This window comes from Gorilla gorilla, chromosome 10 (assembly GCF_029281585.2).
Source record: "Gorilla gorilla gorilla isolate KB3781 chromosome 10, NHGRI_mGorGor1-v2.1_pri, whole genome shotgun sequence".
Lineage (NCBI taxonomy): Eukaryota > Metazoa > Chordata > Mammalia > Primates > Hominidae > Gorilla > Gorilla gorilla.
In genome coordinates this window covers 73,877,614-73,900,530 of record NC_073234.2, presented here as the reverse complement: position 1 = coordinate 73,900,530, position 22,917 = coordinate 73,877,614, and the positions used below count along the sequence as shown (strand labels likewise).

The 22,917-nt window shown below is 38.9% G+C and overlaps 1 protein-coding gene across 10 annotated transcripts in view; it reads left to right on the top strand.

Moving 5' to 3' along the window:
* Positions 1-22,917, top strand: part of BMAL2 (basic helix-loop-helix ARNT like 2) — an 89,051-nt gene that overhangs the window by 51,111 nt on the left and 15,023 nt on the right. For 6 of the 10 annotated variants that reach the window (XM_019038732.4, XM_019038730.4, XM_019038731.4 and 3 more), the window contains 9 exons: positions 1,528-1,607; positions 3,272-3,364; positions 5,271-5,388; positions 6,188-6,331; positions 16,615-16,855; positions 17,337-17,443; positions 17,604-17,754; positions 18,700-18,758; positions 19,519-19,627. In XM_019038732.4, coding sequence (XP_018894277.1) covers positions 1,528-1,607; positions 3,272-3,364; positions 5,271-5,388; positions 6,188-6,331; positions 16,615-16,855; positions 17,337-17,443; positions 17,604-17,754; positions 18,700-18,758; positions 19,519-19,627 — 1,102 coding nt within the window. The remainder of the gene's footprint in view (positions 1-1,527; positions 1,608-3,271; positions 3,365-5,270; positions 5,389-6,187; positions 6,332-16,614; positions 16,856-17,336; positions 17,444-17,603; positions 17,755-18,699; positions 18,759-19,518; positions 19,628-22,917) is intronic. The other 4 variants (XM_055358004.2, XM_055358003.2, XM_063694102.1 and 1 more) reach the window with 1 other exon arrangement.

Here is a 22,917-nt window from a genome sequence, read left to right as displayed (position 1 = left end):
CCACTTAGTTCATTGGTGAGTTTGGGCCACAGATCCGTCCGAGGGCCAATGTGTGGTTAAAATGTCTAAGGATGTTACCCCACCTTTCCCCTGCAAAAGCAACTTCTCTTACAGTACCCAGGAAGAAGGGATAGAGTCAAGAAGGTTGGGGAATATAAGGAAGGGAAAATTGACTTACTTCTGAATCATCCTTGCCCTGGGGATGGCTTGCTTGGCTTTGTCGTCTGTGTCATACGCCCCCTTGTGGCCATGAAGGGCTTTGCGTATCTGGGTTGGTGGATTCCCTTACTCCTCCCAGGTCAAACATTTCGCTTGGTTTTGGCCTGATAATTCCTCATCATTTTGCAAGCTCTTCAGCTGCTTTAGAGACTTTCATTTTAATATAACTCAGTGCTAAGGGCTGAAAATTAATTATTTCATTTATATTTTATACATTTTTTAAATAATCTGTGTATTATCAGAATAGAGGTCTCTGTATTTCCATTAAAGGATTTTCTTACTGGAAAATCTCATGAATCCATAACATTTGTTTAGGGTTCCAGAATACCTCCATTCAAGGTAACTCATATGATAAATTTTAATTAGCTAAGACATTATCTAAATAACTGTAGTGGTCCCCCCTTATCCATGGGGGCATACATTCCAAGACCCTGGTGGATGCCTGAAACCGTGGATAGTGCTGAACCCTAGGCATAGTACTTTTTTCCTATGCACATATACCTATGATAAAGTTTAACTTATAAATCAGGCATATTAAGAGATTAACATCAATAATAAACTAGGATAATTATAGCAATATACTGTAAAAAAGTTATATGTTCTCTCTTTGGCTCTCTCAAAATATCTTATTGTATTGTGCTCACCTGTTTGCAGGCTGTGGTGGACTACAGGTAACTGAAACCACAGCTAAGGGGGGACTACTGCATATCAATCCTTGAATTTTATTTCATGTACATTTTATTATAATGTTTTTATATATAGCTCTTAATGTGCATATTTGAATATAAAGGAATAAGTAGTTCCAAGAATTCACAATCTAAAAGAAAGAAATTTTAATCAAGTGATAATGAAGAAAGAAAATGATTAGCTGGGCGTAGTGGCTCATACCTGTAATCCCAGCACTGTGGGAGGCTGAGGTGAGTGGATTGCTTGAGGCCAGGAGTTCAAGACCAGCCTGACCAACATAGTGAAAACTTGTCTCTAATAAAAATATAAAAATTAGCCAGGCGTGGTGGCATGCGCCTGTAATCCCAGCTATTCAGGAGGCTGAGGCACGAGAATCACTTGAACTCAGGAGGTGGAGGTTGCAGTGAGCTGAGATTGCGCGACCGCACTCCAGCCTGAGCAACAGAGTAAGACTCTGTCTCAAAAATAAATAAATTAAATAAAATGAAAAAAAATGATTGCAGAAAATGTCTTAGAATGTGCCAAAGAGCAAATACCAGCAGCAGCAGCATTGCTAATGTTCATTAAACATTTTGCCCTCTCTACTATATTTCCAATAAGTCTTCATGCCTTTCTTTTTAGGCTTGACAAATTCTTATGTGGGAAATAATTATAGACCATCATTTCTTCAGGATAATGAGCTCAGACATTTAATCCTTAAGGTAACTAAAGATATATTTGTCTAAGTTGTATATGTGCTTTCATTGCTGTTTGAATAGGAGGCAGATTTTCTTCCATTTGCTTCCTGTTCTAAACATATGGGACTCCATATTACACCGTATTTCCTTTAATATAGAAGTTTAAAATAGAGAAGTAGCCATGCCTTACTAGTTTGTGTTAATGAAAGTAGAGACAGAGGATAGGCACTTTCCACACTATGGAGCAAAGCTTGTATTCAGTGCTAAGCATTTTATACTACCCGTCTCTTACACATAGGATCTATTCCCCCATGATCACCACCTCCTTCAAAGCCGTCTGCCTGGCATCCTGTTCCCTCAGATCCTGTTCTTCTCGGAGGCCAGTCACTGCTTACTTAGAGTTGTTAGTGCTTTGACATTTCTGTCCTCATCATTCCTGTGCATGGCTTTTCAGATTCACCGGTCTAGAGGGGAAACTGTGATCGTGTGATTTGCTTCTCATGCCCTCGGAGGTGATAAATGTCTTGGTCATGTGCTGTGTGACTACTAGGTTTTAAGCCATAGTCAAATTAAATAGAAGGATTCTTCATACATATTTTTGTCCATTTTTCCTTTAATTAAAAAAAGCCACTCTTTTATTTGAACAGCTGAATTTAAATATAGCATTCCTGGCAGGGATAGAAAGGATATAGTGTGGATAAATAGGATTTTTGAAGGTGGCAAAATGTACGATTTGCTTTCGAAGCTTTCTCACCAATCTGTACATGCTCGTCAGTCGTACCTTCATGGAACCCTGCTTCTGCCCTGCAGAGCATGCCCAGCAAGAGTGCCAGACTCTTCCTATGTGCCATATGTACCCGCTTCCATGCAGGCTGCTTCATGGGATTTGCTGGGTAGACCTTATGAGAGTAGCTGACACATTAGTTTAGAATGAGTGATGCCTTTTTATTATTCAAAAACTATAACAAGGTGTACAGTATAATGCCTTCATTGCTTCCCTGTCCCCATTCTGCCCAGTCCTTCTACCTCAGCACATCCACAGGCAATCGTTGTTCTGCATGCAGCATAGTAGAATTTGGTAAAGGTAATTTTATTTTATTGTTATTTTTTGAGACAAGGTCTGGCTCTGTTGCCTAGGCTGGAATGCAGTGGTGCAATCTCGGCTCACTGCACCCTCCACCTCCTGGGCTCAAGCCATCCTCCCGTCTCAGCCTCCTCAGTAGCTGGGACTAGAGGCGTGCACCACCATGCCCAGCCAATTTTTGTATTTTTTGTCAAGACAGGGTTTCGCCAGTGTTGCCCAGGCTGGTCTCAAACTCATGAGCTCAAGAGATCCACCTGCCTCGGCCTCCCAAAGTGCTGGGATATAGGCTTATTTAGTGCTGTATTTAGGCTCATATACAGCACCTGGCCTAATTTTAGTTTTTAAGAAATGTCTCAACTAAATATTCTGCAGCCAAACTTTTCATGTCCAAAACATTAATTTAGAATAGGATTTCAACTTGACACTCTTTATAAGGGTTTGCATCTTAAGAACATTTCTTAAAATTAATTTTACTAGCTCCATGACTACTCTGTTTTATTGCCACAGTAATTTCCTCAGAATCTAAATGTGTGTGTGTGTGTGTGCATGTGTATAAGAGACAGACAATATTTTAAATTATTCACTTTTTTTTTTTAAATCCTAGACTGCAGAAGGCTTCTTATTTGTGGTTGGATGTGAAAGAGGAAAAATTCTCTTCGTTTCTAAGTCAGTCTCCAAAATACTTAATTATGATCAGGTATCCAAAAATGAGGATATTTTCCATACAATGTTTAATTTTTTGAACAAACACATATTTTTAAGCTCTTTTTCTGAACACCTTCTCCCCACTGGGATACGGGATTAGATTCTGCTAAGTTAGAACTCCAAGAGAGATGGAAAGCTGTGTGGAAAGAGTAAGGATTTTTATGACTGATTGCGTTCCCTTCCTGACCTTCAGCAAGTTACTTAATTTTACTGAGCCTCAGCTTCTTCCTATGTAAAAAGTCAAAATGATTATACCTGTCTCTCAAGATGTAAAGACTAAATGAGGTGTCATATTTAAGAGTGTCTGAAAAGTGTTAGTCACCCTTCTCTGTTCCCTCCAAGAGACACTTTATGGTTAATTATTAAGTTATAATCATTGCATGACAGCCTTTGATCTAATCTCTGGCAACACTCTCTGAAATACATCTTTCGTTTAGCTAGTTTAGTACTTCACCTCCTTATTACTGAACACCATTTCATGGAAACTAGCTACTCAAAAATTATAGCATTGAAACTAACCTAAGTAAGTGAATAAACTAGCACTAGAAATCCGATAGACTGCAGCACTGTTTTTTAATAACTCACATTAGATTATAAGGGTGCTCAGAGATAATGAGTTAAATAACAGAAATAAGGGAATATTATGAGCCTGTGTACAGGAGGATTGAACACTGATGAATCATGCAGCTGGTTATAGCTGGGGGCACAAACCTCATGATTCCACGTTCTAACTGGAGATGGAAAACACACCCACACATGCACGCACACACACATGCACACACACCCACACATGCACGCACACATGCACACACACATGCATGCACACACACACACACACACACAGGTAACTGACAGTTTAGGGTACCACTTAAGTTTCAAGTTAGTGACATGGAATCCAGTCCTACTGGGCACTGACTTTGCATAGAAGAGGCTATTAAGAGACTTACTGGCTGCTCAGGGGCATGTAGGGATTCCCATGATTCAGGATTTAGTCCTCAGCTTTTCAGATTCAGAAACTTGATCTGCCCTAGAGAGTTCTGGATATAGACTTATATTAACCACACAGTTTTTTTAGAATGAAACATATAACTGCCAAACAATTCAGCCTACTTATATCGGCTGGTCCGTTAGTCCTGTTGTCTGTAGGAATGTTTGCTTGGGTAATACAGGAATTCAGAAGAGGGGTGGCCACTGTGGGTCAGGAAGGCGTCACACATGAAGTAGGATGTCTGCCAGGCTTGTCAGAAGCAAGGTGTAGAGAAGGGGAGGAAACATTTCAACCTGGGAGAAGGGAGTCCCGGAAGTCTAGGGAGTCAAAGGCAATTTGGCTGGAGTGGCCAAGGGATAGGGAAGGGATGATGAATTCTGAGGGGTGGGACTGTATCAGCAAAGGCATAGACCTGGGGATGCTGTGCCTATTGGGAGTGGTGGAATGGGAAGTGAGAGGTATTCTGGGTTGGATTTTACCTATCAATAGTACGGTAATTTTTTAAACTGTATGGTAAATATCTGATAAAGTCACAGATATTCTGTGATTTCTATATTATACTATGATGTAATCTCTTTTTTTTTTAACAAGGACAAAAAAGTTCAAAGTAAATCACAATCATTTACAAGTAACATGTTAACAAGAGTTACGAGATTTAGCAGAATACTAGCAATTAGTGTTTGTATATGGTTTGTGTATATCCAGGGATGGTTCTATACGCATGTATTTTTTTCTGTCTACAAGTATCACCCTGCTTTGAACACTAAGTTCATGTCACACAGTGTCGTGGGCATATCTTTGAGCTTGAGAAAAATCAATCAAAAATCAAAAAAGGACATTTATTGTATGCATCAAGAAATGTAGAAAAAGCATGGTACTGATTTTAAATGAATGTCTACCTTATGAATAGGCTAGTTTGACTGGACAAAGCTTATTTGACTTCTTACATCCAAAAGATGTTGCCAAAGTAAAGGAACAACTTTCTTCTTTTGATATTTCACCAAGAGAAAAGCTAATAGATGCCAAAAGTAAGTGTCCATTTCCGCATGCTTATTATTTTATGTAAATGTAATGATCACCTAAAAGTTTAGCTACACAGTGTTTTTAAAACAGCTAACTAAGCTTTTATCAAGAGAGAATTATTTTGTAAACTTTACGTCATACTTAATAAATATATATAGCTATATAGAAAATTCCTATATTCATACAGACATATACAAACACAAATTCATTCATATGAAGATGCTTTGGGGAAAATATGAGTGCTTCATATTTGCTATTTTTCATATGCAAATAAAATCTTTACAAGAAAGTATCATTTTGGATAAAAAATTGCTGAAGTTCCCATTATTTAGCTATATGCTAAAAGACAATTACTCTCTTTTTTATATGGATTAGGTCTTTTCTGTATGAAAGACCTTGTATAATTGTGTTTGGGAAGTATAAGTATTTTTTCTTCTCTGAAAATGCCTAGTACCAAATAATTATGTAAAATATAAAACAATTGATTCCTGTAATAGTTAAGATTTTTTTCATTTTTTAATTTAATTTTTATTTCATTTCACTTAAATTAACTTTGTTCTTCCCCATTTGAGGAAAAAAGAAAGATAAATTGCAAATGTCTGTAAGTTATCAAAATGTGATTGCTTGACAAATACATTTTTTGGGTATATTTCACTTCAGGGTTTACTGTACAATCATGCCATTGCTTTAAAAAACTATTTCCTTTCTCAATAATAGATGGTCAGAAAATGTTAGGAGATAAATTTCAAAATTATTTGACAATATTCTTTTCCACCTATTCTCCCGCCCCCTTCTGCACGAAAGCTGGTTTGCAAGTTCACAGTAATCTCCACACTGGAAGGACACGTGTGTATTCTGGCTCAAGACGATCTTTTTTCTGTCGGATAAAGAGTTGTAAAATCTCTGTCAAAGAAGAGCATGGATGCTTACCCAACTCAAAGAAGAAAGGTATCATTTTGAAATGTCAAGTGATGCAAAGCATGGCTATAAAATTAATGTCCTAAATATTTTCTGTACAGAAAAAATAAAATATATGGTCAAGGGAAATATTTGAATTCAAAAGTATCTTAAAAATAAGATTTTTTTAAACCAAAATTACTTACATTTGTTCATCATATCTTTCAAATTTATCAGGTAATTACATATTATCTTTGTTGCCCAAGATTTTAATGGTGTTATTGAAATTGTAGTTTGGGGCCTATCAAATGGGAAAAAAATGACAAGAAATGGAAATAAAACTTTTGCTGTGAAACTTCATTATTACATTTTAAAATATAAAGGTTAGATGTTAAAAAAACTTCAATAGTACAAGACCCTGATTTGACTAATTTTGGTGAAAGTTTCTTAAGATGTTCCAGGTGTGATTTTAATTTTTTATGAGATGGTGATTCTTCGGTAAATATCTCATTTGTTTTCTTATGATCCTTTGCTAGATTTTTCTTGCAGATATTTACTTTTTGAATTGATTAAATAGTCATCTATTTAACTTAATTGGGAAATTTCAGGGACTACAAAATGTCTCATGACTTTTTTGCCTAAGAGCATATTAAGCTATGAGATATAGGATTCCATAGGCAAATTTTAACATGGGATTTGCTTTCCTATCCTTTAAAAGGATATTTATATGGAGCCACAAAAATTCAATTAAGTTTTGGTCGGAATCTTTTTTGACAAACACCTGAAACGGTAATTGCTAATACTCATTTATTTAACACTAACCCTGTGCCAGATACTGTGCTAAGTGTTTTAATCCTCATGAAAACACTATTCTTTTTTTAAAAAAATTCAACATTTATTTTAGATACAGGGACTACATGTGCAGGTTTGTTGCATGGGTATATTGCACTAAGGTAGTGAGCATAGTACCCAGTAGATAGTTTTTCAACCCACACGCCCTTCCCTCGCTTCCCCCTCTAATAGTCCACAGTGTCTGTTGTTCCCGTGTTTATGTCCTTATGTGCTCCATGTTTAGCTCCTACTTATAAGTGGGAACATGTGGTATTTGGTTTTCTGTTCTTGCATCAATTCACTTAGGATTATAGCCTCCAGCTCTATCCACAGTGCTGCAAACGACATGATTTCATTCTTTTTTATGGCTGTGTAGTATTCCATGATTTATATGTAGCCCACTTTTCTTTAATCCACCAGGGATGGGCACCTAGGCAGATTTCATGTATTTGCTATTGTGAACAGTGCTGCAATGAACGTACAAGTGCATATGTCTTTTTGGTAGAATGATCTATTTTCCTTTGGGTGTATACCCAGTAATGGGACTCCTGGGTCAAATGGTAGCTCTGTTTTAAGTTCTTTGAGAAACCCCTAAACTGCTTTCCACAGTGGCTGAATGGCTGAACTAATTTACATTCCCAACAGTGTATAAGCAGAAAATACTTTTATTATCTCTATTTTAGAATCAAGTGACTTGGAGAGATTCAGTAACTTGCAGAGTCAAATAGGCAAAATTCACAATCAATCATAAACCCCCTACTCTGTGTTATACTGTAAAGAAACAAAAGTGGAAATGAACCAGCAGTCCTCAGGGGGATCTGTTTGAGGGCCATCTGTTGCTTCCCTCTTGCCCAAGGCTCTGAGTGATGGAGAGCTGTCTAACGTCACATATGAAGCTTCCTGGGCTTGAAGTCACAGCTGAAATAGAGGTGAAGAGGCTATGGAATCTAACCAGTGGGGATCAGATTTTAGCTCTACGACTTGCTAGCTGTGTGATCGTAAGCAAGTTTCTTAATCCCTCTGAGCTTCAGTTTCCATATCTTTAACACAGGAATATTCACAGGACTCTGTGGTTTAGCACAGCAGATAAATGAGTAGGTTCTAGAGCCAAAGTGTTTAGATTTGAATCCTAACTCAACTGTGTGACTTAAGATAAATTACTAAATCCTTCTGGCCCTTAATTCCCTCAGTTGTAAAATGGGAATAATAGGACCCCACTCGTAGGGTTGTTACCAGGATTAAATGAGTTAATACACATCATGTGCTTAGCCTGGTTCCCAGCATAGTGACACCAATGTTAGGAGCTCTTACAAACACTATTGGAAATAGTACACCTAAACTCTTAGGACAGTGCAGAGCAGATGGCAGGTGCCATTATTGTCACTGCCGCACAGTGCCTGTTCTCTCTGCCTTCCTTCCCACATCAGTCATCTTAGTCATACCATAGCGACCAGCTAGGAAGGACATGGCCATATGATGTGAAAATAATCTCCAAGGGCAGGAATATTCCTTCTGTGTGGGTGATCCAAGGAGTCAGAATGTAGTATGTTTTACTGTTAGGCTTTAACCAGAGGTGAACCAACACTGTGTTGGTTCACCTCTAATTAATCCATCCATAAGGATCCAATCATTTGTAAATCACTGAATCTACACAGAAATCCGTATGAGAGGAAAACATGACAGCCAATAAAACAGCCTTAAGGTGGCTGAAATCTGTAATGTTTGATGCAAGTTATAAATTGAGTAGAGGCTAGAATGGTCAAATTTTGTATGTGTTTTAAAGATGACCAGATTGAATTGTCTTTCCTCCTGGGAGATTTCCCACATGGACTGACTTAGTATTTTAGTCATGTTTGTGTTGGTGTCTGGTTGGTGCCCATTATAACCCTCCATTTTTGTGAAACCTGATTTCGCCCTCTGCCCCCTACCCCATCATCTTGCTCTTTACTGGTAAAGCTTGCAACTCTACAGGCTTCATTTTCAGCCTCTGTATTCTCTCCCCTCCACCCTAATCTAATCCTCCCTGCCACTTCTCCCAGTTTCATTCTCTCTTCTGACATAAGTAAACTTACCCAGCCTTCTCCATCTCAAACCCATATCCACATTCACACTAATTTATATTCTTGAACTTGAAAATAAATACTTATCTAGGCTGAGCTTCTACTCAGAAACCTCTTGGCAAAACCCCATTCTCTTGTGGCCTGATCTTCCAACCAAATCCACTATCACCATTTGAACTCCTCCCTGATATTCAGGAGAATTTAGGGGCACTGAATAAATACATTTTAAATTATACCTTTAGACACATGGTTCTCAAAATTTAGCCTGCATTGGAATCACCTGGAAGGATTTTTAAAACATAGATTGAATCAGTTTGAGGTGGGGTCCAAGAATGTGCATTTCTAGCAAGCTCCCAGGTGTGGCTGATGCTGCTAATCCAGAGAGCCTACTTTGACAGTCGCTGCTTTAGACTCTTTTCTCAAGATTCTCTGAGAGTGTGAGAAATGGAAAGTAGGGATGCCCTGGACAGCAGTGCTCAAGCCTAGGACTAAAGATTCCTCCCTGAACTGTATTTTCTCCTAGCTTCTTTCACAGTCTTATTTCTAAAAAGATCCCTGCACATTGGCTGTGCTGAGGGGAAAATGATTGGGATAAACCTGAGATCGTTGTCTGACAACAATAGATGTTGGTGAATGAACAGTTTATTGAGTGTCTACTATGTGCCAGGTACTATGCCAAATGCAAAGGACACACTGGGGAGCAGGTAGACAAGTACTGCTGTAGTGGACCTTATGTGAGATGGCCCTAATATGCTAGAGGCAGCCAAGAAACATGTAAACTAATAAGTAGGTGGTGGAAAGTGTGATGTGAATGATACCTTTGCTGAATTAATAATAGTTTTTGAATACTGAAAGATTACTCAGTTTTTTGGTGCTATTCACTTTGTAACAATTACAGGCATAACACACTTGTGCAGTGGTGCAGTCATAGCTCACTGCAGCCTCAAACTCCTGGGCTCAGATGATCTTCCCGCCTCAGCCTCCCAAGTAGCTGAGACTACAGATATGTATCACTGCATCCCTCTAAGTTTAAAATTTTTTGTAGAGATGGGGTCTTGCTATATTGCTCTGGCTGGTCTCAAACTCCTGGCCTTAAGCATTCCTCCCAGTTCAGCCTCCCAAAAGGCTAGGACTTCAGGTGTGAGCCACCATGCCTGACTACAACACACAAGTCTGTCTGCAGACCCTGGACATTAAAACCCAGGCATCCCATCTTTCCAGGAAACCATCCCTGATACCCTCCCAACTCTGGTGGCTTGAGTCCCAGGTACCCACATGAGTAATCCTGAGCTTCTCTCAGATTTGCTGCCCTTCCACACTGTATTGAAATTACTTAACTTTTTAATACTTGCCTCCTGCACGAGAATGAGAGCTGCATTTCTGTCTGTTGTTTCTGGCCCATAGTAGACATTCAATAAACATTTCCTGAAGGCATAAGTGACAATCCTCTTGTCCTTTGTTCCTGGGTGACTGCCCACATAACCACTCTCAAATCCACAGGAACGATTATGAATTAAATGAATGAATATACATTATAATCTTTCTCTTTTACCTAAGGAAGCAATTTCAACATATTTTTTTAGATTTTATCTCAATAAGTTTTTAGCAAATGCTGTGGACTGAATTGTCCCCCCAGAATTCGTATGTTGAAGCCTTAATTCCCAACATGATGGTATTTGGAGATTGGGCCTTTGGGAGATAATTAGGTTTGGATGAGGTCATGAGGATGAGGCCCTTATCATGGGATTAGTGTTCTTGTAAGGAGAGGCACCAGAGAGCTTTTTGTCTCTGCATGAATGCAGTGAGCAAGGGAAGGCTATGTGAGCACACAAGTTGGTGTATATCTGCAAGCCAGAAAGACAGCCCTCACCAGAACCCAGCCCTGCTGACACCTCCATCTCTAGGCTTCCAGCCTCCAGAACTGTGAGAAAATAAGTTCCTGTTGTTGAAGCTACCAAGTCTGCTATTTTGCTATGGCAGCCTAACCTCAGACTGCAAATAACTTGCATCATTTTCTATACCGTAGTTCTCATGAGAAAGAAATCTGAAAAGGCTCTGCCCTGAGAACCAAAGGAATCTGGGCCTTGCTGAAAATAAATGTCTGTTAATTAAATTGGCATTTTAAAATTTGGCTTCAAATATGGAACTAGAAGTCACAAAGCAATAGCAGGACTCCACCTTGTCTGGGCTCCTCCTCCTTTCTGTCGCCTTTAATTCTTCCTCTCATTGTTTTGTGAAATTCTAGACAACACATGACTGAATATATACATTTTTGGAGGATTTTTCCTAGATATGGGAGCTCAAGTCAGTCACTGATGATAATCTTGGACGTCTAATAATCTTCGGTCTTTTAACCCTTTGCAAAGATACAAGAAGGAAAGTGGGATGTCCTCCGTGGAACTGCATAGCCCTGCTGTGGTATTTTGAAGTGGTCTTTTAAATATTCAATTTTCAAACAAAAATGCATGTGTACAGTCATAGGTTTAAGAAAAAAAACCAACCAAGCAGCATTCTTGAGAATGTGCTAATCAAATTTTAGTCCTTCCATGGGGTTCCTAAAATGATTTTTTTATTGCAAGTTTTACACATTTATAGAAGAGGTAGGAATGATTTCTTTCCTTTGAAATACATGATAATCTTATTGGGAAAATATAGATATTTCAAGAATATCTGGCAAATGGTCAATTAGAGTTAATTCATAGTTGAATTCTGTGAGGAACTAAAGGAACAAATACATTTTTGAGCCGCTCTGATGTTCCAGGTTCTCCCACTAGACTCTGCCTCCCAACAGCCATGCTGTAGGACAGAGTAGAAAGGGCCTGGGCTCTGAATTCAGTAGGGTTTTAGTGTCAGGTCTGCTGCTTAACAATTGTGCGACCTTAGGCAAGTTTCTCTTAATATATGGAAAATGGGTGGTACAGGGTGAACTGTTTTCCCCCAAAGTTTGTATGTTGAAGCCCTAGGCCCCAGTGTGACTGTATTCGTAGTTAGAGCCTTTAAAGATGTAATTAAGGGTAAATAAGGTTATAAGGGTAGACCCCTATACGACATTTCTGTTTTTGAAACCATCCAGTCTGGAATTTTGTTATGACAACCTGAGCAGACTAATACAGTGGGTAATGACAGTATCTCCTGAGAGTGTGGTTAGGATCACCCGTGGCTCATGCAGTGCTTGGCTCCTAGGAAGCACTCAATAAATGGTAGCTATTTGCAGCTCAGAAAGAAGAGGAGAGAAAACAGAGAAAGGAGTGAGTGAATAATTATTAAGATTCTACTATATGCCAAGCATGTTGCATAATTATCCAGTTTAATCTCCCTAACAGTTCTGTGCAGAGCACAGATGAGGAAACTGCACTTTTAGAAGGTTGTGTAATTTTCTAAAGTCACATATAGAGTGACAGAATCAGCAATCTGGCTTTAAAATCTGTATGCCATGCCACCTACTAGAGTTGCTTCCTAGATGCCGGAAGGTTTTCGTGAAAGAGATTCTGGATGATTTTCGCAGCAGACACACAGCGAGGGAGTGGGCGCCTGCTGTAGGAATGTGTTCCTGCCCACACCAGGATGTTCACTCCCACGCCAAGCTGGGCCACACAGATGCTTGCACTCAGAGGCAAATATCTTTTCAAAAAGGAGTTTTGAATCTGCTCAAGCCCTGGAACCACGTATTCACTTAACACACTAGAGTTCTGTACCAAATGCACAGGCCTAAGCAATGGTAAGGGAGTGTGTCAGCATTCAGTGTGGCCCTTCCTTGCAGGACCTGGTTTGAGAACTGCCTGTAGACAGCTGGGCCAGGATAAGGTTACTGCAGAATATAAACCCTGATTGCCACCTGGATGACCTGCTTGAGGGTCATTTTGTCTTCTGCTTTAACCAGGGAGAGTGTCTGTCAAGTGAAATTACATTTTTCATATGGTCACTTTGAAATTATTCTTTCAAATAGTAATTAACCAGTAGAATTCACTGTGGTTTTATTTATTTATTTATTTATTGAGATGGAGTCTTGCTCTGTGGTCCAGGCTGGAGTGCAGTGGCATGATCTCGGCTCACTGCAACCTCTGCCTCCTGGGTTCAAGCCATTCTCCTGCTTCAGCCTCCCAAGTAGCTGGGACCACAGGCACGTGCCACCAAACCTGGCTAATTTTTTGTATTTTTAGTGGAGATGGGGTTTCACCGTTTTAGCCAGGATGGTCTTGATCTCCTGACCTCGTGATCTGCCAACCTTGGCCTCCCAAAGTGCTGGGATTATAGGCGTGAGCCACCACGCCCAGCCAATTCACTGTGTTTTAAGACTGCTCATTATTAATGATGAAAGCCTGTGGTTAGTAAAAGTGTTTTTCTTCCCTTTTACGATGACATGTCAGTTACATTTAAACTTAGAGGAAGACTAGAGAGCAGCCCTTTTTATTTTAATTGGAAGTTGAATTTAAGATTTATGGAAAGGCCATTTCTCAGGATTTCTCAAGATGAGTTACCCAAGTTTATGTCTGATTTTGCATTACGTTTGAGATTTTACATAATAAAAGATTTTTTAAAAATAACATTGACGTTTTAAAAAATTATTTATATCCTGAATCAAACCTTCATGGGTCACGGATTCAGACTTTGAAAAAGCTTCTAAGGTAGAGAGACAATTACTCAGGTATCTGAAGTTGTGAAATGGCAGGCTGATGAAGGATGGATGACTGCTACCAAATGTCTTAAGTGTTTCTTAAATTTATCTTCATAAGATAATTGTGCATGAGGAAGAAGTGCAACAGTACACCCAGAATCCACTTGTTTCTTGTGCATGTGTGGCAGATGCTATCTGTCAGTGCCCCATGGCATATCCCCCCAGCACCCACTACTGCGGACAGGGCATGCCACTGGCCTCCAGTGTCCAAAGCCGGGACTCTCCGCCTGATCTCTTCCTCTGGTCTCTGGAGCCAGTTCTGCCTGTGGCTCCAGGAACTTGCAGGTTTCAGGTACTTTATTAGCTTCCTTCTCTTCCGTGTCTCACTTCCCAGTTCCCTGCCAGTGTTTCCTGGGACCACCCCTCAAATAAACTTCTTATATTTGAATCCTTGTTTTGGATCTGCTTCCTCAGGAATTCAAGTGAAGACAGCAAGACACCAAGTTGAGAGACCTAGCCTGCAACATGTTGAGGAAAAATTTCATAAAGGATTTTGAAAGGATGTCCTGTAAATTAAGGCAGTGTTTAGGGTAATACAGGCTTTTTCTCCCTCTCCTCACCCCCACACACTTTTGGGAAATCATGGAGTAGATGACACTTGAATCTAGCCTGTGGAGCCGATGTAAGTAAATAGTTTGGCAAGGATCAGGCCCCATGACTCCAATATTTAGATAAAAAGCTAAAGAATTATTGGGATAAGAATTTTTAACCCACTTCCCATTTGCCCTGAGAATACTGCACTGGTAGTGAGGTGTATTTTTTTCTTTTCTAAATAGGAAATGGATTAAATGGGATTTTAAAAAAAAACTTAGATAGCTGATCAAATGAATTGCAGTTGATAGAATTACACAATCCCAACTAGAAATTTGCCAACTGAATAAATGTTCACAGTGAGAAGTGAGGGACAGTTCGATTTGGAAATATAGATAGTAACCTGTTGTAAGAGAGAAGTAAATGCAACAGGCTAGGTTCTGTGTGATGAGATTACATATATAAATTAAAAATACAGACTTTCTTAAGTCTATATTTTCAGTAGAGTGGAATATTTTTAGTCAGTGTCATTCATAAGTTTGCAGAAATGCTGAACCTGATGTATAAGCCTTTTTATTTTTAACTGCCATCTAGCTTTGTTAAATGAAAACTTTTATTTGTACTTACTCAATTTTAATTCCTTTGAGGCATCTGGGTTGTTAAGGGGGAGGTAGAGCCTAGAATGACCCCCAGATTTCTCTTTGAACTGCCTGGGTTGATCGTGGCACCAGTAAACAGGGTAGGGAATAAGTGATAAAGACTGGCTTTGTGTTGGAAGAGATAAGGAGTTTTGTAATTTAGGGCATCTGTGGCCTGGGAAGGGAGTGGTGTTTGTGAAATGTTGGATACAAGGTTTTATGCATGGCTTACAACCTGCCCTCTGTTCCCTGCTTTTTTTTCCAGCCTTTCCCACTGCAGCATATGCTTCAGCCGCATCTGACCGCTCTCTCTCAGTTCTCACTGGTCATTCCCTCTGGCTGGAACACCTTTGTGCCCCTCCCCTTCTGTCACCCAGGCAACTCCTATTTGAACATCTTTGGTGACAGAGCACTCACTATCAGCAAATGGTGTGGCATTAGTGATTTAGAAAGTGGGCTCTGGAGCCAGCCTGAGTTTTAACCCCAGCTCCATCCTGTACCTGGTGTGACCTTGCCATTAACTCAGTTTCCTAGGACAATGGAGATACTAGAACATCGCATAGAACTGTTAAGATTAAATGAGTTATACGTTTAAAGCACTTAAAACAGACTGTGACACATAAAGTATTCTCTAAATCTTTGCTATTATTGTTAACTACTATCTTGTATGACAGTTCATATCATGTTCTATTTAAACAAAAATTTAAAGGATTTATTGTAGTGGAACTTTTACCAAATAGTGCCAATTTAAAACATTGATTGTTCTAATCTTTTCTAAATCTTACCATAAAAACAGCTGTTTCAAATAATTTTTATCAGGCTTTCCCCCTACTTTTTAACCTTTAAATCACTTTTGTGGCATGCCATAATCTGTATCCTACTCATTGTTTATGCCCGTATTGGATTTATTATTAGCTTAAGCATGATATTTGAGGATATAGATTATTTCCAATTTTTTATTATTTTGGTGGACATGCTTGACAAGCTTCTTCCTATGAGTTAATTGCTTGGGATTTTCCTAAAAAGTGAAATTTATTTTATTTTTATACTTTTCATTATAAATTTCTCCAAGTGTTCTTTAAAATGTTTCTATAATCTATTATAACCTTATGTATCTGTTAACCATTATAAGCACTAACATAAGAAATTTAAGAATGTATGCATAATTATTTAAATGTCTTTTTAAACTTTCGAATATAAGTTATGATATACCAAAAAACTTAATAAGGTGAAAACAATATTGCAAGGGGGCATGAGGATTAATTTTTTCTAACAGATGTAAATTACTATAATTTTAAAAATTGACATGGAAATATGTTAAGTCATAGACCTAGTTAATCCTAAAATAGAGCAACCTGTTCGTTTTTTCATGTAGTACATACAATTTAGTTCCTGAGAAAAATAAACTATTAATAATAAAGTCATGAAATAAACAAAATTGGTGATATCTTTTCAATGGAATACCATTCCCCTTTCATATTTTAGCATATTTAAAGAGCGTTTTATAGCACAATTATAACTATTATAGATGTCAATATAAGAAATTTAATGACTTATTTATAATGATCCAAATGTCCTTTTTAAAAATCTTTGAATTAGAGCACAGAAAATTCTATACTATCCATTGCACTGGTTACTTGAGAAGCTGGCCTCCAAATATTGTTGGAATGGAAGAAGAAAGGAACAGTAAGAAAGACAACAGTAATTTTACCTGCCTTGTGGCCATTGGAAGATTACAGCCATATATCGTTCCACAGAACAGTGGAGAGATTAATGTGAAACCAACTGAATTTATAACCCGGTTTGCAGTGAATGGAAAATTTGTCTATGTAGATCAAAGGTAAACATTTACATGTTATAATGATTAGAATTCAATGGGATATTTGAAGCTATTAAAGGCATGTCTTAGTAGCACTGCTAGTTTTTTTTTTCTTTTTTCTGTTTCAGAACAGAAAATAAAGATTAAATGAAATAAGAATATGGACATGTCAGTAAATTTGTTTAAGCCAACATGTAAACTTGGAAGAGTGTCTCTTAGCCAGTGGTGCAGAAACTGGGCGTGGTCTGTGGCCACGATTTTACTGGCAAAAGCTAGTAAGAGCACAGCCTGGATCGGGTGGAGGCTTCATGCCTGGGTGCCTGTTCTGTGTTGCAGCTCTAGTCTGGGTCTAGGGCAGCCGAGGGGAGCCCAGTGATATGCATGGGTCACTCATCCCCTACCCTGTGCACTTCTTTATGATCCTGACCATATGTGGGCCTACAGTCTTCTGGGAGGGAGTACACTCACCACTTCTGAAGTTTATTTTCAATTTTAAAAACAGGGCAACAGCGATTTTAGGATATCTGCCTCAGGAACTTTTGGGAACTTCTTGTTATGAATATTTTCATCAAGATGACCACAATAATTTGACTGACAAGCACAAAGCAGGTAGGTATGCACTGAGCAGAATACATTTTGGGGAATTTAAAATGACAGTTTTAACTCTTAATTTCCCATTCCTGTGAAATTTGAAGTTTGAATTAATCTTCACAACATTGATTTTTATAGTCATTGACTATTATGCTGATAATTATCTTTTCTCGTTAAGTTCTACAGAGTAAGGAGAAAGTACTTACAGATTCCTACAAATTCAGAGCAAAAGATGGCTCTTTTGTAACTTTAAAAAGCCAATGGTTTAGTTTCACAAATCCTTGGACAAAAGAACTGGAATATATTGTATCTGTCAACACTTTAGTTTTGTAAGTAATTTTTTATGTTAAGACCTTTATATTGATTTCAAATGAGTCTCTTTGCTTTTCTCCTCTCATCTTGCTAAACCATTAAAACTGTGTGATCCTCTGGCCTTTTATTGTAACTTGAGATTTATCTTTTCAGTAATTCATTTACTGTTCATTGACATTAGTTCTCAGAATTAAGCTAAAAGTTTTCATTTCTGTAATACATTCCTTCTTACTTGATATAATATGTGAGGGTAAAGGCATTTATTCAAGCATTTTCTTCCTACCCTCCATGGCCATTCAGTAAACAATGCAGACATGGATTTCTACTGTGCATTATTGTAAGAAATTGTTTTGTCCTCCCTGTCATTTTTACCTGCACATCTTATAAGCCTGGGGTGCCGCCATGTCTGTGTAGGCATGCCCAGCACAGGGGAGAACAGAAATCCAGCCCAGGTGTTGCTTTAGCAAGCTCTGGTCTGTAGCTGTGTCAGCCTGAAGGAAGAGTCAAGTTTTCCTGATTTTATAGTAGGCTAGGATGGCCCCGTTGTAAGTCTTACTTTTTTTCTGTAAGTTTCTCTTTGAAATTGCTGTAAGGTTTCCTTGAACCAGTTGTTTCCTTGTCTACAATACTGAGAGAAAAATAATCAAAAAAAAAAAAAGTTTAATACTTTCAGTATTTCCTGTCACCCATCCCAGTAGTCTTTGCCTACTTATTATTAGTACAGGAACTGAGAGTTTGTTATTGTGAGAACACATACTTTATAGAGGAATGGGGCATTTGGCAAATACCATGATACTTAGCACATTAAGACCTTGATTTCTGGTGGTGATACTAACAATATGTGTATATAAAACATAAGTGGGCCACAAATTGACAAATTAAATATACAGATCTTAGTGTAGTTGCTATAACAGTTTCCTTCACCTTAGAAAGTAGATCACCTATGGTGTTTTTAATTCTAGGGGACATAGTGAGCCTGGAGAAGCATCATTTTTTCCTTGTAGCTCTCAATCATCAGAAGGTAAGCTTAGTTTTAGATGACGGAAGACTTATTACTAAGACATATTATTAAGACTATTACTGTCTTTTTCTGTCCTGGCGAGGGGAAAATTTGAAGGTGAAATTAAAAGGAGTTCTACAGGTTGGGTTATAGGAATCCCAACTTTGGTTTAGAAGAGACTAAATTCAACGGGAAACAGATATCCCATTTAAACTCCCAGAGGTATCACCATGTCCCCCTCAAAATTTCCACAGTGCTTTGCTCATATTTCTGTTATAATCTTGCATTGTACTGCAATTAGTTGTTCATTCAGCTTGCTTTCCAGTAGACTGAGTTCTTTAAGAGCAGGAATGATGTTTTATCCATTATTCAGCCCCAGCAGCTAACATTGTTCCTTGTCAATTGTGACACTCTTGGACAAATTAACGAAAAGTATTGGGGGAGTTTTTGCTTATCTGTGTGAGTTTTTCACCGCAGGAATATGTTAATGTATTATTTGTAAAAATAAAAATCTTAGGAAACATTGAAGTAGTATTGCTGTGGAGATTAAAGTGGGAAGAGACTGGAGTCAAGGGTTACAAGTCACAATTGTGCCCTCAGTGACTTTCTACACATTTGATTCAAAGAGCATCATGAATTACATATGTAATGCAAGGATGAGTGTTTTACAGCTTTTTTGGATGCAGCTAGTCTGTTTCTTTTAAGGAGAGAACTGTGAAGTTATTTGAATTGAAAGAAAGATAAAGTCCTCAACTGAATTTCTCCTTTTGCTGTTACTTAGAATCCTCTAGACAGTCTTGTATGAGTGTACCTGGAATGTCTACTGGAACAGTACTTGGTGCTGGTAGTATTGGAACAGATATTGCAAATGAAATTCTGGATTTACAGAGGTAATGTTTTATTGCTGCAAATATTTTCAAAAGTAAAAATATCATATTTATAAAATCAATATACAAAAATCAGTAGCCTTCCTATATACAAATGATAACCAGTTTAATATAATGGAAAATATTATCTTTACAGTAGCAACAAAAAAAGATATAAATTTTATAAGAAATGTTCATACCAACATGAAAAAAAACTTTAAAATTCACAAAGGTACATAAAAGATAACTCATATAACTTCAGATATAAGCTGTTTTTCAACAGGAAGGCAGAATTATAAGAATTGTCCTGTTCCTTAAACTAGCCTGTGAATTTAATGTGGATCTAGTCAAAATACCACCGTGTGGCCAGGCATGGTGGGTCATGCCTATAATCCTAGCACTTTGGGAGGCCGAGGCAGATGGATTGCTTGAGTCCGGGAATTTGAGACCAGCCTGGGCAACATGGCAAAACCTCATCTCTACAAAAAAAAAAAAAAAAAAAAAAAAAAATTAGCTGGATGTGGTGGTGCACACCTGTAGTCCCAGCTACTTGGGAGGCTAAGGTGGGAGTATCACTAGAGTGGGGTGGAGGGAGAGGGGCTGGTGGGGCAGTGTCAAGGCTGTAGTCAGCTGTGATCCTGCCACTTACTCCAGTCTAGGCAAAAGAGCAAGACCCTGTCTCAAAAAAAACAAAAAAAAAATACCACCATGCATTTTTTTTTTGGAATCCAACAGATTATACTAATCACATTAAAATATCTAGAAATTTATGAAAAATAATAGTAATAAAGTGAGACTAATGCTATCAGATATTAAAATACGTTATAAAGCTACAACCACTAAAACATTTTAGTGCAACCCACAAATAGATCAATGTAAAAGATTATATTTCAGAAATACAATCAAATGCACATGCAAATTTATTATATGGTAAAAATTAAAAATGACACCTTAAATCAGTAGGTAGAAATGAATTAAACATTAAAGGGCATTATGATAACTGTATAACCAATTGGGGAAAAAATAAAACTAGACTCCAACTTTATTCTTTACACTAAAATAAATTACAGATAAATCAGAGTTCAAAGTAGACTATAAAACTAAAACTTTTCGGGTGGAGCCAAGATGGCCGAATAGGAACAGCTCCAATCTACAGCTCCCAGCATGAGCGACACAGAAGACGGGTGATTTCTGCATTTCCAACTGAGGTACTGGGTTCATCTCACTGGGGATTGTTGGACAGTGGGTGCAGGACAGTGGGTGCAGTGCACCAAGTGTGAGCCGAAGCAGGGTGAGGCGTCGCCTCACCCGGAAAGCGCAAGGGGTCAGGGAATTCCCTTTCCTAGTCAAAGAAAGGGGTGACAGATGGGCACCTGGAAAATCGGGTCACTCCTACCCTAACACTGCACTTTTCCAATGGTCTTAGCAAGCAAAGCAGCACACCAGGAGATTATATCCCATGCATGGCTCGGAGGGTCCTACACCCACAGAGCCTCGCTCATTGCTAGCACAGCAGTCTGAGATGAAACTGCAAGGCAGCAGCGAGGCTGGGGGAGGGGTGCCCGCCATTGCCGAGGCTTGAGTAGGTAAACAAAGCAGCCGGGAAGCTCGAACTGGTTGGAGCCCACCGCCGCTCAAGGAGGCCTGCCTGCCTCTGTAGACTCCATCTCTCGGGGCAGGGCATAGCTAAACAAAAGGCAGCAGAATACTCTGCAGACTTAAATGTCCCTGTCTGACAGCTTGGAAGACAGTAGTGGTTCTCCCAGCACACAGCTGGAGATCTGAGAATGGACAGACTGCCTCCTCAAGTGGGTCCCTGACCCACTAGTAGCCTAACTGGGAGGCACCCCCCAGTAGGGGAAGACTGACACCTCACACGGCAGGGTAATCTTCTGAGACAAAACTTCCAGAGGAACGATCAGGCAGTAACAATTGCTGTTCACCAATATCCGCTGTTCTGCAGCCTCTGCTGCTGATACCCAGGCAAACAAGGTCTGGAGTGGACCTTCAGCAAACTCCAACACACCTGCAGCTGAGGGTCCTGACTGTTAGAAGGAAAACTAACAAACAGAAAGGACATCCACACCAAAACTCCATCTGTACGTCACCATCATCAAAGACCAAAGGTAGATAAAACCACAAAGATGGGGAAAAAACAGAGCAGAAAAACTGGAAACTCTAAAAGTCAGAGCGCCTCTCCTCCTCCAAAGGAACGCAGCTCCTCACCAGCAATGGAACAAAGCTGGACAGAGAATGACTTTGACGAGAGAAGAAGGCTTCAGACGATCAAACTACTCCGAGCTAAAGGAGGAAGTTCGAACCCATGGCAAAGAAGTTAAAAACCTTGAAAAAAAAATTAGATGAATGGCTAACAAGAATAACCAATGCAGAGAAGTCCTTAAAGGACCCAATGGAGCTGAAAACAACGGCATGAGAACTACGTGACGAATGCAAAGCCTCAGTAGCCAATTCAATCAACTGGAAGAAAGGGTATCAGTGATGCAAGATCAAATGAATGAAATGAAGTGAGAAGAGATGTTTAGAGAAAAGAGAATAAAAAGAAACAAACAAAGCCTCCAAGAAATATGGGACTATGTGGAAAGACCAAATCTACGTCTGATTGGTGTACCTGAAAGTGACGGGGAGGATGGAACCAAGTTGGAAAACACTCTGCAGGATATTATCCAGGAGAACTTCCCCAATCTAGCAAGGCAGGCCAACATTCAGATTCAGGAAATACAGAGAACGCCACAAAGATACTCCTCGAGAAGAGCAACTCTAAGACACATAATTGTCAGATTCACCAAAGTTGAAATGAAGGAAAAAATGTTAAGGGCAGCCAGAGAGAAAGGTCAGGTTACCCACAAAGGGAAGCCCATCAGACTAACAGCTGATCTCTCGGCAGAAACTCTAGAAGCCAGAAGAGAGTGGGGGCCAATATTCAACATTGTTAAAGAAAAGAATTTTCAACCCAGAATTTCATATCCAGCCAAACTAAGCTTCATAAGTGAAAGAGGAATAAAATCCTTTACAAACAAGCAAATGCTGAGAGATTTTGTCACCATCAGGCCTGCCTTACAAGAGCTCCTGAAGGAAGCGCTAAACATGGAAAGGAACAACCAGTACCAGCCACTGCAAAAACATGCCAAATTGTAAACCATTGAGGCTAGGAAGAAACTGCCTCAGCTAACGAGCAAAATAACCAGCTAACATCATAATGACAGGATCAAATTCACACATAACAATATTAACCTTAAATGTAAATGGGCTAAATGCTCCAATTAAAAGACACAGACTGGCAAATTGGATAAAGA